Raw genomic sequence first — 16,093 nt, 5'->3', positions numbered from 1 at the left:
TAACAACTCTAAAACAGCAGGAATGGATTTCTCAGGATTAGAAATATATAACAGTAAATCATCAGCATAGAGTGATAATAACGATTACTGTCCCATGGCATTAATATCAACCATTATGAAATGCTTTGAGCAGCTGGTCATGGAACACATTAAAGCCTTCTCCCGGCTACAATGGACTGTTTTCAGTTCGCTTATTGCTCAAATTGATCCGCTGACCTCTGCCCTCTACTCTGTACCGTCCCACCTGGGAAATGGGGTCTCCTATGTCTTGACTGCTGTTTGAAGACTTCAGTTCAGCATTGGAGACCATCATACCTAAGAAACTGGTCGGGAAACTGCTCTCGCTAGGTCTCAACACCTCCCTCTGCAGCTGGATACTGCACTTAACAGTAAGGCCCCAGTTAGTCCATGTAGGTAGCAACATCTCTCGTCCCATTATGCTGATCACTGACTGTTTGCTCAGCCCGCTGTTGTTCACACTGCTGACGCATGACAATGTCACAGGATCCAGCTCAAACCGTGTCGTCAACTTTGCAGATGAATGACACAACAGTGATTGGCCTCATCAAGAACAATGACAAGACAGAGTTTAGAGAGGAGGTGGAACAGCTGGTGGATTGGTGTGAGAAGAACGTGGGGAAGACACTGTGGACTTCAGGAAGGTGCAAACAAACTATCCCCCTCTGCAAATAAACAGCTCCTCCGTAGAGTGAATTAAGTGCACCAAATTCCTGGGGAGTTCATATCACAGATGACCTCACCTGTTCCCTTAGTTATCACCTCCTAAACAAAGCACCGCAGTGCCTCCACTTCATATGAAGACGGAGGCAAGCAAGGCTCCCACCATCCATCTTAACTGTGTTTTACAGGAGCACCATTGATAGCATCCTGACCAGTTGCAACTCCATCTGGTATAGGAGCAGCCGAGCATTGGACCTGAAGTCCCTACAAAGGATTGCAAGAACAGCTGAGAGGATCATAGGCGTCTCCCTGCCATCCATCAGCGACATTTATCAGGAGCACTGCATACGCAGGGCCCTTAGTATTATTCCCACACATCCATCCAACATCCTCTTCGACTTTCTACCTTCAGGCAGGAAAATACGATGCATAAAAACAAGAACAGTCAGGATGAGAAACAGTTTCTTCCCCCAGGCCAATAGGTTTCTGGACTCCTGGCTGCATTGTATTTGAAGTGTGACTGGCTAATCTGTTCTGTACCTTACAATATTTAATATTAAAGTACTCTAGTTCGTTATTTATACATGATTCATCTATAGATTTTATCCTTACCTACGTAAGATATCATGTTTTGTGAGTTTTACACTCTGGTTTGAAGAAATGTAGTCTCATTTCTATATACGTTATATACATATATGTAGTTAAATGGCAATAAACTTCATTTGACTTGAGATCTACGATATGGACATATAGCAGATTTTTAAGATTACAATCTGCATTCAGTTTAGTGAATAAATATTACCATTTTACTTTCTCTTGGGTTCCTACTAGATACCTTCCACTAAGGTCATGACTCATTGGGATAAATCTTCCACCAAGATCTACTGAGGTGTGCAGTAGAACTATGGGATCCAGGAATACAAGGTCCATAATTCACTGAAAGTGACATCACAGGTAGGTACAGTCGTAAAGAAAGCTTTTGGCACATTAGCCTTCATAAATTAAAGTATGAGTACGAGAGATGGACTATTATGTTGAAGTTGTACAAGACACTGGTGAGGGCTAATTTGGAGTATTGTGTGCAGTAATGATCACCTACCTACAGGAAAGATGTAAATAAGGTTGAAAGAGTACAGAGAAAATGTACAAGAACGTTGCCCAGACTGGAGGGCCAGAGTTGTACAGGAAACATTGAACAGGTTAGCTCTTTATGTCTTGGAACGTAGAAAATTGGAATGCAGTAGATCCTCCAAAATGGCACAACAAAGCCTTCAGAAATCAACACGAAATTCAGTGACTTCAGATGACCAAACAGCACAAAATGTACAACACAGCGGGAGGGCTTTGCATTCATCAGGCAACCCCCCTTTCAAAAAACTAACCAACCTACCGACCTTACAACAATCCATGTTATGGTTTCATAATTAACACATCTCAGTTAAACCTCCTCTCACCGTCCACTTTTCTAAAGAAAGCAATTCTGGCTGATCCAGCCTTTCCTCACAACTGCCAAGTGTCCAGTCCTGGCAATCAGTAAATCTCCTCAGCGCCTTCTCAAGAGAAATGACATCTTATCTGTTACACGGTGACCCGAACTGTGCAAAATCTACAAGATGCTGCCTCACCAGTACTGTGGACACATCTACCCTCCCGTTTCTTCTATTCTACAGCTTGGCAAGAAAATAAAAGAGCCAGGTATACATTCTTAGCAACATTATTAGTTCATTTTGGTACTTAAGAACATTAAATGAACTAGCCTCAGGATGTTTCCTTCATAAATCCATGTAGATTGATTAACCTGACTCTTTCTATATGAAGGCAATGGATTCCAATAATTGTCCACTACACATGTTAATCTAACTGGTCTGCAATTACTTAATTTATCCGCTTCTCCTTTTTAAATAGCTGTATGGCATAAGCAATCTACCGGCAAACCTATAACCACAGAGCGAAACTTCATTCATCTGTTTCTTTATACACTTTATTGCTTTTGATGTTGGCCACATTCCCTCAGCCAGTACCAGTATCTGAGTCACTCAATCTCTCCCAGCCTCCATGCTAACACAAATGCCCCTCCCCTTTGCTCTCTCCTTTAAAACTCCTTTCTCTTCCTGGCTCAGATAAAAAGTCAACAGCCTGAACCTAAAAAGCAGACAGCAGCATTTGTGGAAACAGAAACAAAATTAATGCCTCAGGTCAAAGTCTATTTTGCTTTAAAAATAGTTCTGAAGATGATTTAATTAAGTCAAAAGTTTTAATTCTTTATAGAGGATGTGTATATGTATTTAATGTATGAGCAAGCAAATGGGGTGTGTGTGTGTGCGCGCGCGCGCACACACGCACTCATTCTTTCTTAAATATTTAAATTCTGTATTCTTATTTTTAATTTTTTCCACAGGTCCTGCATAATATTTAATGGTAGTAAATGTAAAATACTTTTGTATTCACTCAACTTAAGATCTGAGAGATGGCTAGGTGCACACTTTCTATTGCCGCAAGGTAGGGGAGGCCCTCTGTTGCTCTGCTGCAAGTTGAGGCCCCTTGCAGAAAACTGTGCTCTGAAACGCGATGGAAGTAAAAGGGTGGCCTGAGGAAATATGACCTGAAATCTTAGGATAGCAGCAAATCCACTCCATTATTTTTCATCAGGATTTACAGGTCATTCAAACTCAATAAAATCAAGGAACTGTAAAGACGTGTAAAGCACAGCACTGTACTCATAGATGCCAAGTGTGAAAGGAGGAAAAAAAATAAAAATTAAAATACTGACACGCTTTTGTCAAAGTTATATAAATAATTAATTATTGATTGAGAGTGGTGCAAAGTACTAGCAGTACCGTCATCCAAGAGCTATGAGAACTCAGTACCTGAAATTATTTTATGGCAATCCTAATGATTGCTGTCATCCTTCTATATTCAGAAAAAATGCTATTATTCATTCAATTATTTTATCAATTCTTTTCATACACTGATAAGCTATCTACTTCTTTTCATAGTACTGAATTTTATTGTTATCATTCTATAAGGAACTATTCATGGCCAACTGAAAGATATGGCAATTAGATGATAATGAACAAAGGACAACACATTCACTTGACAACGAACAATACCATCTGCTATGTAACAAATGAGTTCTCTTTTTAATGCACTGACTTCATGACTCTGCCACTCACCACATTAAGTCTCCTATAAAATATTCCTGCATGGATACATTTCTACTCCTGCTAAAGGCAGTCATAAAGGCACTCAACCAATGCAACTCCCACACCATCAATGGATATGATTCAAGCAAAAATAAGTCCAAAATCTTAAAATAATTATTCTTCTCTCAAATAACTAGCCATCGTGTAGCTAAGGACAAGGCACTTCCACATTCAAGTGCTGCATTAATGCAGTTATGGCCTGTATCATGAGTATTCGTCTTTTCTTGCCACGAGCCATTCAAGAATTCATCATGAACTCCACTTGACATACTTTCCTCCTCTTCAGAAGCACATTTGGGTTGAATACGACTTGTTCTACCTCCAGTTCAGTCATTTCTAAGTTGGCTCAAGAGGCAAGAAGCATATGTGACGTTGAACTTCTTTTGCCACTTCCACAAGGTTTCTGCATTCTGTCAGGACTTGGGCTCAAGGTTCACCCCTATGTTTCTTCTCCAACTGAGTGGTTATTTTTTTGTATTCATCTTTCAGGACTTGAGCATTGCGAGTAAGCCATCATACATTGCCTATCACTGTTGGCCTTGAACTGAGGAGATTTCTAAGCCATTTGGGGGGGGGGTGCATGTTTAAGAGTCAACCATATGAGTTGGGTCCAGTCATATGTAGACCAATTGAGGACAGTTTTCTATTAATTTTGGCAGTCTTCATTACTAAGGTTGGTTACACTGGACAACAAAGATTTTGCCTCTGAATACTTCTGGGTGTACCTTATGGATTTTGGGCTGCTGATCATGAAAATCACCATGAAATGTCCCAAATAGGCACCCTCTCTTTTGGAATTGCCTATATTTTTTATTTCAATTCATAATTAAGTCAATTAAAACATTACCCACAACAGAAGCTGAGAAGTTTTCTATCTTGTCCAGACATGCCTGAGCATGCTTTGGGTTACCAGTTTGACCCACAACAATGGTGTCTTTTTATTGATTCTTCAGTGTTAAAGCTGAAAGCTTTTCTACTACAAAAAGGCAATGTCCACTCCTCAATAACAATCGGCTATGAAAGAAAACTGCTGAAACTTGGAAGTCTTGTTGAAGTACACACAGTACAACAACCACAACTGTAACATCTCTGGTGATCCAGGAATGCAGCTCAGACCCAACAAAGATATTTTTACCTCCTCTTCATATAAAATTAGGGCTTAGGAAAAATTTTGTGAAAGAACAAAGCAGGTGGAGGATTTTGATATTTGAATCAGCTATTTCCCCAGAATAACTTAAACCAGGACTAAGAAAGGTGTTTTTGTTGCTCCACAAATCAAACAGGTCATCAATGACAAGCAATTTGAAGAATTTCTAATGGGACCCTAGAAAATTGCATGGAAGGTATTCAGGAAGTTGTTGAAAATTTTCTTGGCAACTACAGAGCACCAAACTACGTGCATCTGGTTAACAACATGCTTCAACCATACAAAAACATGATGCAACATTCACTAAAGATTCATTTTCTGCATTCCCATTTAGTCTTCTTCCCTGCAAACATTGCTGTTGTCAGAGATGAGCATGGTGCAAGGTTTCACCAGGACATTGCAGTCATGGAAAAACAGTGTCAGGGCAACTGGAATCCATTAATACTGGCTGATTATTGTTGAATACTTAAGCAAGAAACCTCAGACACTGTGTAAGCAAAAATCATCAAAAAAACATTTTTAGCTTATTTGAACTATCGCAAAGCATCAGCACAGTTATGTAATTAAATGCATTATATTCAACAAAAGTTAATTTCTCATTTCTCCAAATTCCTATGCGATACAAGTAGCTTGAAATTACATTTGTGTTCAGCTTCAAGCATTCTTACATAAATACAAAAAATTTCTGAGGAAGCAACACTTGAGGAAAAAAAATTGCTGTTCGGTGTCATTATGAGGTAGAGATATCCAAAGTCAATGAGAGTTGCTGCTGTTTTTTCAAGAGAGCTGTGAGAGTATCATAGGAACTCAAATTATTTGCCCTGACATCAAGATGAATGCCACATTCACAAGTTTTGACTTACTATCTTCTGAAAATTGATTGGGTTACATTTCATCAATGTTTGATAATGTTATGTCATGTACCACAAAATCTGACTGAAAATCACCAAGCTCAAATGTATAGTATTTGAATTTTTTTAGTCAGACAGCACAGAAACTCATCCTTCAGCCAAGCGTGTCCCCACAAAACTATCAACTACCCACTTACAAACATTTCACTTTTATTCTCCCACATTCCCATCAACTCCCCCAAGATTGAACCACTTACCCACACTAGGACCAATTTACATTGACAAATTTAGCCGGTCAACCGGAAAGTCTTTGAGAATGAAGTCACACAGAGAGATAGTATGCAAACTATACACAAATAAGACTGCGAGGTCAGGACTGAACCCATGGCACTGGAACTGTACTAGCTGTGCCACATGGACTGATTGTCTGTTATTCACATCTGGATAAAAAAGTACAAATAAAAGCAACAGGAGAGGAATGCCATTGGTCCCAGTTGTAATCCCTTATTTCCCCATCACTCTACAACTAATCCCCTCCAACTGCCCACCAAAACCACTGTAATCCTTTTACCAGTTAACCTACACTGCAGAGTAATTAACAGTGAACAATAAGCCTATCAGCATGTCTTTGAGAAACCTCATACACTCGGCAGAAACTCGCACAATCATGGGCTGAACATGGAAATTCTGAAGAGGCCTCAGCTGAGGTCAGGATTGAAACTGAGACATCAGCTCTAACCAACCATTGAACCAGCAGCCTACCAAAAGCATAAAATACCAGGTTTCAGGCCAAGGCTCCCTACAAGCAGTTTGTTCAGACCCTATTATTTGAGTAAAAGTAAATCTTCATCTCTCCAGTAATACTTCCACTAAATACTGTAAATCCATTCTCTGGTTTTTGATCCCTTGGCAATAAAAACGGAGTCTTTCCATTTACCTCCTACTTTTATACATCTCAATTATATCTCCCCTCGGCTCCCACTGTTCCAAAGAAACTCAAGGTTTTTCAATCCTTGTTAAAGTCTTTCACTGCAGATAACACCTTCCTGTTTTACCTCACTTTCATGGTCATTTTTTGTGCTGCTGTGCCATGCTGCTTTGGAGAGTTTACCTCATACAATTAGCCTGGCAATGATGCAGCAGGTTAGAACTCTGCAGGCATCTCCTGATGGAAAATACAAACGTTCATATCAGCTCATGATTCTCTCTGCTGAATGCCATGATACTTTCAAAATCTTTACTCAACTTCATGATTCTTTTTTCAATCAATTCAGGGGGAGCTTAGAGTGATGCAAAGTACACGTTTATGGTACCAAAGGAGGGTGCACTCCAATTTCCTGGCAACCTTCCCTTTATTTGATCACAAAATTCCTGACTTACATCTCCTCATCTTCGCTGGTGATCACTAACCATTGCTTAGAATTCTGCATACCTACGAAATTACCCAAACACTATGACACTTTTATTTGCGGGAGCTTGCAGCATGCAAAATGGTTGCTGTGCTGAGTCAAAGGAACAACGCATGCCCTTTGTCCAACTTATTCATGCTGACCAAAGTACCTTCCTGAACTAATCGAACTCATCCCACTAACCCTGGGGTTCAGGGACCCTTTGGTTAATGGTAGGGGTAGAAGGTTCGCAACCTGGGGTTCAGGGACCCTTCGGTTAATGGTAGGGGTAGAGGGTTCACAACCTGGGGTTCAGGGACTCTTCGGTTAATGGTAGGGGTCTATGGCATCAAAAAGGTTCGGAACATCTGCTGTAACCCTTCTCTCTTCATGAACTTGTCCAAACATTTTTTTTTTGAAGTGTTGTAATTGTACCCACATCTACTGTATCCTCGGGGAGCTTGTTTCATATATTCACCACCCTCTGTGTGAAAGATTTGTCCCCCAGTCCAAACGGTGTTTCCAATTTCTCTGCACTTGAATTCTGTCTGCTCTGTTTAATTTATTTCTTTTTTGACAAGACCATCTCCCAATTTCTCTTTTCTATATCAATGCACACTGGGAGTTGAACCAGCAATTCGGCTTGCAGCACAGCTTATGCCCAAGAACAATTATCCAACTTTGATGAGTTACGTGCTCCGAGCAAACTCAAGTTAAGGGGTTTTGACAGCATCTGATCACTGAGCTTTAACCCTAGATGCTAATTTACTTGACTTTTGCTGGGTTGTTCCCATCTCACTCAGCAAGGTACCACAACCAGAGAGGCTAAACTTGTGGCAGGTAGTTATAAAGCTTCAGTACAACAGGATGTGATTTTGCATTAACTGAGAGAATCACAAACATCATCACAACTGCATGCAAATCAAAGACTCTCACCAGCAAGATTACCAGATAAGTGCTGCCATTTATAAACAAGTAACTGTTCATCTGGACTCACAGAAACTTGTCAATCACCATAAAAGTTCTGTAACGAGAACAGTCATCATCATCTCAATACAAAACAATCTCTCCCAAAAGCAAATCCTGCCAAAAGACCAGAAGACCGTAAGAAATAGGAGCACAATTAGGCCGTTTGGCCTTCAGGTCTGCTCTGCCACTTCATCGTTGCTGATCTAACTTTTCTCTCAGCCCCAATCTCCTCCCTTCTCCCCGTATCCCTTCAAGCCCCAACCAATCAAGAATCAATCAACCTCTGCCTTAAATATACATCAAGACTTGGTCTCCACAGCTACCTGTGGCAAAGAATTCCACAGATTAACCACCCTCTAGGTAAAGAAATCCCTCCTCATCTCCATTCTAAAAGGACATCCCTCTATTCTGAGACTGTGTGCTCTGGTCTTAGACCCTCTCAGCACAGGAAACGTCTTCTCCATATCCACTCTACCAAGGCCTTTCCCCATTCAATAGGTTTTAATGAGGTCACCCCTCATTCTTTTGAATTCAAGTGAAGACAGGTCCAGAATCACCAGATGCTCTTCATATGACAAACCAATCAATCCCAGAATCATTTTTATGAACCTCCTTTGAACGCTCTCCAGTTTCATCAAATCCTTTCTAATATAAGGGGCCAAAACCTGCTCACAATACTCCAAATGAGGCTTCATCAGTGCTTTATAAAGTTTCAACATTACATCCTTGCTTTCATATTCTAGTCCTCTCGAAATGAATGCTAACATTGCATTTGCCTTCCTCATCGCAGACTCAACCTGCAAATTAACCTTAAGGGAATTCTGCACAAGGATTCCCAAGTCCCTTTGTGTCTCAGTTTTTTGAATTTTCTCTCCATTTAGAAAATAGTCAAACCTTTCAATTCTTCTACCAAAGTGCATGACCATACACTTCCTGGCACTGTATTCCATCTGCCACTTCTGTGCCCATTCTCCTAATCCAAGTCCTTCTGTAGCCTCTCCACTTCCTCAAAACTACCTGCCCTTCCACCTATCTTCATATCTGCAAACTTTGCAACAAAGCCATTAATTCCATCATCCAAATAATTGACATATAACGTATAAAGAATCGGTCCCAACACAGACCCCTGTGGAACACCACTAGTCACCAGCAGCCAGTCAGAAAAGGCTCGCTTCATTCTCAATCTTTTCCTCCTGCCAACCAGCCACTGCTTTATCCATGCTAGAATCTTTTTTGTAATACCATGGGCTCATAGCTTGTTAAGCAGCCTCATGTGGCACCTTGTCAAAGGCCTTTTGAAAAACCATTACATAACATCCTCCTTTGTCTAATCTGCTTGTTATTTCTTCAAAGAATTCGAATAGATTTATCAGGCAAGATTTTCCCTTCAGGAAACCATGCTGACTATGGCCTATTCTATCATGTGCCACCAAATACCCTGAGACCTCATCCTTAATAATCGATTCCAATATCTTCCCAACCACTGAGGTCAGACTAACTGGCCTATAGTTTCCTTTCTTCTGCCACTCTCCCTTCTTGAAGAGTGGAGTGATATTTGCAATTTTCCAGTCTACTAGAACCATTCCAAAATCTAGTGATTTTTGAAAGATCATTACTAATGCCTCCACAATCTCTTCAGCTACCTCTTTCAGAAGGTATACACTATCTGGTCTTGGTGACTTATCTACCTTCAGCCCTGACGAAGGGTCTTGGCCCGAAATGTCGACTGTACCTCTTCCTGGAGATGCTGCCTGGCCTGCTGCATTCACCAGCAACTTTTACATGTGTTGCTTGAAATTCCAGCACCTGCAGATTTCCTCGTGTGTTTGTGGCTATCTTCAGCCCTTTCTGTTTCCCAAGAACCTTCTCTCTAGAAATGGTAACTTCAAACACTTCAAGACCCCTGACAACTGGAACTTTTCCACCATACTGCTTTGTGTCTTCCACTGTGAAGACCAACACAAAATACTTATTCAGTTTGTCCGCTGTTTCATTGTTCCCCCACAACCTCTCCAGCATAGTTTTCCAGTGATCTAATATCCACTCTCGTCTCTCATTTACACTTCACGTATCTGAAGAAACTTTTGGTATCTTCTTTAATGTTATTGACTAGCTTAATTTTGTATTCCAACATTACCTTCTTAATGATTTTTTCTTTTAGTTGCCTTCTGCTGTTGATTTTTTTTTAAAAAAGCTTCCCAATCCTCTAACCTCCCACTAATCTTTGCCCTATAATATGCCCACTCTTTGGCTTTTATGTTGGCGTTGAAGTCCTTGTTAGCCATGGTTGTGTCATCTTTCCTTTAGAATACTTCTTCCTCTTTGGGATGTATATATCCTGTGCCTTATGAATTGCTTCCAGAAATTCCAGCCATAGTTGCTCTGCCATCATCCCTGCCGGTGGTCTTTTCCAATCAATTCTGGTCAACTCCTCTTTCAAGTCTCTGTAATTCCCTTTACTCCATTGTAATACTGATCCACCTGACTTTAGCTTCTTCTCAAATTTCAGGGTGAATTCGATCATATTATGATCACTTGCCCTTTAGGGTTCTTTTACCTTCAACTCTCTAATCAATTCTGGTTAATTGCAGAACACACAATCCAGAATAGCTGATTCCCTCAATGGCTCAACCACAAGTTGCTCGAAGAAGCCATCTCGTCGGCACTGTAGAAATCTTTGGCTGACCTCTTCTAAGCTTAGTTATGCCAGTCAGTGTTATGAGTCAGTCATACAGTTTGGTAACAGGCCGTTTGGTCTAGCTGGCCCATGCCAACCAAGAAGCCCACCAAGCTTCAAAAGACTCTTTCCAAGGTCATCCTCCCACTTTGTCCTGATTACTGAAAAGATTCTGAGGAGTGATAACCATGCAGCTGAAGTGCAGAGTACCCAAAAAGTAACAATCCCATCTAAGTATCTGAAGGATGCAGTTTTTTTTAAAAAACTATCGTGTATCGCAGGTGATGAGACATTAAGGAAATTGTCACCTGCACATTCTCAACATATCAATTCTTCCAGTACTCAGGAATTGATGCAATTGTCCAGCAGCCAATCAGTTGAAAAGCTCATTGTGATCCAAGGCAACCAAACTGCTATTTGCAACTTGAGTGCATCAAAGCCCTGGCCAGGCCTTAATAGTTATTGTTACTCCCACCTCTTAAAAGAATTACTCAGAAGCCCATAAGACAATATGAATGTCCAAATCATGCTATTACTGAAATCTCCCTCAAGGAAATATCTCATCTCTCATTTTATCCCAAGACCTAAGTATTTCTAATGCACTAAATGGATGGTACACTTAGCTGTTAAATTCAACCAGGTATCATGAAACAAAATTATTTCATTGGTGTAATTTATCATTTAAACTGTTATTAGGGTAGATTGCATACTTTTTCCTTCATTATAATGCTACCTGGGTGTTTCCTGGTGGCAGCAGTTTGCATGGTTTTCTACTACCTCATCATTGCTGCGTGTACCAACAGAGACAAAGTCAGAGCCTAAGTGTACATTTCACATGACACCCATAGTAAGGGAGCAGTGGGCAGCTTTGTAGGTGAAGAGTAAACGGTTGTGCTGGGGAAAGATAGGACAAAACTTATGGCTATAGTTCAGTTGTTCCCTTAATTAACAACGTCACTCAAGTTCCACACAAGTGAACCCCATTCCACTGAGACACCGCTCAATTTCCTGCAGATGATGATTCCCAAGCTGTGATTGTAGTCATTAGCCACTATGAGGTCCAGGAACAATGACAGAAATGCAGGGAACTAATGATTGACATCCCACTTAAACACCTTAGTTTGTCTCAGCTTGATCTCTCACACACCCATCAACCACCCCTACCCCTTTAGAATAGTGTTGGGTTGTGGGATGAAACCAAAGTACCCAATGGAAACTCTCAGTCATGGTAACAGAAGTGCAAACTTCCCACAGACAGTGCCCGAGGTCAGGATCAGTCCTTGTCCCTGGAACAACAAGGCTGCAGAATTAACTGCTGTGCCACTGTGCCACACCACAATGTCACCAAGACCTCACCATGTCACATTCATGTCACATTTAGCTGCTGCACCAGCAGAAGTTCAAAAGTACTTCTTTGGCTATGAAACCCCTCGAGACATTTCAAGGTGTTTCATAATCAATGAATTATTTTCATTGGCTCTGAGAGAGCTTAAAATGTCTCAAGTCATGATAAAAATCCTACTTCATAGCAAAATTTAAGACAGAATTACATTTACACAGATTTATGAACCAAATCCAAATTTTAAAGTAATTGATAATTACATTCCATTATTCCATCTGCAATTATTATCAATATTAAACTGAGGCCTTTCAAACATAAATTGCATTTATCAAAAATAACAATCATTTACCTTGCAATCACAAAGATGCACATTCCAATAATGCAATTGAATTATTAATTTGAAATAACTGGGATATTGCTAACTTTTGGTTAAATGCCAAGATCCATCCCTAATCTTAAGACATTTTAGGCTAGATGTTCAAATCTTTGCACTGTTAATTCTAGAATGGCCAAGTGTTTGAATGCAAATCTGGCTTAAAAAAAACTAATTTGGATTCCCATCCAAATAGAAATATCCTCCTCTCTTAGATGTCAGTTCTAACTGTGCAATTGTAAAGAAATAGCACACCTGGAATTCACAAACAGAACCATAAAACATCATTACAGGGGTTCAGCTTCTGATTCAAGGGCTGAGAGATCTGCTTGCTGGAAGTGAAACTAATGCAAGTGAAGCATTGCAGAGAGATTTAGGCCAGTTAGAAGAGTGGGCTGAAAGATGGCAGATGGAGTTTAATGTTGAAAAATGTGAGGTGCTACATTTTGGTAGGACTAATCAAAATAGGACATACATGGTAAATGGTAGGGCATTGAAGAATGCTGTAGAACAGAGGGATCTAGGAATAATGGTGCATAGTTCCCTGAAGGAGAAATCTCATGTGGATAGGGTGGTGAAGAAAGTTTTTCGTATGCTGGCCTTTATTAATCAGAGCATTGAGTATAGGAGTTGGGATGTAATGTTGAAATTATATAAGGCATTGGTCAGGCCAAATTTGTAGTGTTGTGTACAGTTCTGGTCAACGAATTATAGGAAAGATGGCAATAAAACTGAGAGAGTACAGAAGAGATTTACTAAAATGTTGCCTGGGTTTCATCTCCTAAGTTACAGAGAAAGGTTGAACAAGTTAGGTCTTTATTCTTAGGAGCGTAGAAGGTTGAGGGGGGACTTGATAGACGTGTTTAAAATTATGAGGGGGATTGATAAAGTTATGTGGATAGACTTTTTCCATTGAGAATGGGGGAGATTCAAACACCAGGACATGAGTTGAGAGTTAAAGGGCAAAAGTTTAGGGGTAACATGAGGGGGAACTTCTTTACTCAGAGTGGTAGCTGCGTGGAACGAGCTTCCAGCAGAAGTAGTTGAGGCAGGTTCGATGTTGTCCTTTAAAGTTAAATTGGATAGATATATGGACAAGAAAGGAATGGAGGGTTATGGGCCGAGTGCAGGTCGGTGGGACGAGATGAGAGTAAGAGTTCGGCACAGACGAGAAGGACCCAGATGGCCTGTTTCCGTGCTGTAATTGTTATATAGTTATATGGTTACAAGCGACTTATTAAACAATCATACACATGGTTAGTAAGCTATGAAAGATACTTGTTTGAGCACTTCATAAATGATGGCCGAACAGAATGATTATCTTTTAAAGGTATAATAAGAATTGCAGCTGCAAGCTGATAAACAGTTGACTGATAAAATAATTTCTTGTAGTTAAAATTAATTGCTCAGACAACACATCTATTTCCTTAACACTCTAAAATGGAACTCTGAATGAGAATCAGGTTTAATATCGCCAGCATATGTCGTGAAATTTGTTAACTTGGCGGCAGCTGTACAATGAAATATATCATCAATATCGAAAAAATAGATAAGCAAATCAATTACAGTAAGTATATATAAAGAAATAAAATAGTTAAATTAAAATCAGTGCAAAAATAGAAATAAAATACATGTGTTCGGTGTTAATTTAGGAATCGGATGTCAGAGGGGAAGAAGACGGAAACCCCCCATTGTAACAATTATATCTGTATTACTACAAAATTATTTAGTGAGAACCAGATCACATTCATCATGTGCATTTTTATTTTAGTTTGTAGTAAATGGTCAGTGAAGTTCTAATTTAGTCCACAGATAGTACAAGAAATATATAAAAATATTACATCTGGAATGTTCACAGTTCAATCTATAGGTGAACATGATCTAAGTTGTGTCTACATTTTGTTCTATGCTCCACTTCCAACATCTTACCAAAACATGCATTTGAACCGTACATCTTAACAAAGTTTAAATCAAGAAAGATGAGTAATAATTCCTCTTCCAATTTAATTTTAAAGTAACATACACAATTTGAATCACAACACGAATAGTGTTATATGAATAATAACTATCATTGATGCTCAGCCATAAACAAAAGCCTGTGGATCAATAAAAGGCACTTACCTTTTCCTAGATGTGTATTTATGCTCATGTATCTTGCCGTCCCAGTAAGGCTTTTATGTTCTCTGTAAGGGATGTGCTTTTTTGTCTCTGGGTCTATGTACTCTTTTGCAAGCCCAAAATCTATTATGTGAATTACATTCTGGTTTTTGCTCCCCGGTCGCCCCACCAAGAAGTTCTCTGGCTTTACATCTCTGTATATCAAGTTCTTTGAGTGGACATACTCCATTCGGGAAATCTTTTGGGGCAAGAAGTGGAAAAAATATTGTTAGTATTGTTTATAGAACATAATAAGTAAAACAAAAAAAAAACAACAGTACCAAGAACAAATTCCTTGCCAAAGACAAGAAGCACAACAGAAGTGAAAATCTTCATTAAACAATTCTAAACAGGGAATTGCAAGAACAGAAATTGTAAAGATTTCTAGGTGAAATTGTCCAGTGGTATAATGCATTGTTCATGCTTTGTTTAAGTTGTGCAAACTCCTTAATCATAAAATTATTCTATCAAAGCACTATGCAAAAATAAGAAAGAAGAGATGCCTATTTTACATTTGAGTGCCAAAAAAAATCTCTGACGATGCTCTAATGAAAGATAATCTAATTGTTAAACTCATCTTCCACTTTATAGTTACTGTACTGCTCAGCTCTTGTTTTTAAGTCAATGAGATTACTGGACTTAAATTACTGGGATTTGTCAATTCACCTGCTAATGATCTCCAAACTAATGTTAAAGAAAAGGCTTTTTAAAAAATAAAATACACAATGAAGAAAAATTTAATAGCATTGAAAACTGTGGTAAGCTGTATTTTCTCACATCTCTATTTCCAGCTTCTGGCTCCAGTCTTGAGGCCACCTCTTCTTATTCCATTCACACTATTATTTGTTTTCCCTTGGTTTTCTTCAGGCCTTCTCTTGTTATCATGTTTCATTTTATTTTGCTCCTTTTTTCAGTATTCCAGCCACTCAATTCCTTACACCTTCTCCATGAATGGTTTTGGATCCTTCCAATACAGGGACTATGACAAAGGTTCACCAGACTGTGGTCTGAGGTAAGTGAGGTTGCCCAATGAGGAATGAAAGAGCAGATCGAGCCTGTACTCTCAAGTGTAGAGCAAGTGGAAGTAACGCAGTTGAAATGATCAAAATTTTTAAAATTCCTAGGAGGTCAGAAGCAAGGATGCTTCCCTTGGCTTCTCTCCCCTTCTCTTTTTGACCTGCCCTCCGACTATCCCAGGGCTTTCCCCCTATGTGCCACCAGTGAGAAACAACGTGAAGGGGGAAGGAAGGAAAGAAGGGGTGAGGGAGGGAGGAAAGAAGGGGGGAGGGAGGAAAGAAGGGGGAG

The 16,093-nt window shown here is 39.7% G+C and overlaps 1 protein-coding gene across 4 annotated transcripts in view; it reads right to left on the bottom strand.

The window, feature by feature from the left end:
- LOC134357319 (casein kinase I) overlaps positions 1-16,093 on the bottom strand; it is a 251,189-nt gene that overhangs the window by 69,654 nt on the left and 165,442 nt on the right. For all 4 annotated transcript variants that reach the window (XM_063068720.1, XM_063068721.1, XM_063068722.1 and 1 more), the window contains exon 6: positions 14,753-14,987. In XM_063068720.1, the coding sequence (XP_062924790.1) occupies positions 14,753-14,987 (235 nt within the window). The remainder of the gene's footprint in view (positions 1-14,752; positions 14,988-16,093) is intronic.

The sequence above is a fragment of the Mobula hypostoma genome, chromosome 16 (genome assembly GCF_963921235.1).
Source record: "Mobula hypostoma chromosome 16, sMobHyp1.1, whole genome shotgun sequence".
Taxonomy (NCBI): domain Eukaryota; kingdom Metazoa; phylum Chordata; class Chondrichthyes; order Myliobatiformes; family Myliobatidae; genus Mobula; species Mobula hypostoma.
This window is presented reverse-complemented; position numbering and strand designations above follow the sequence as displayed.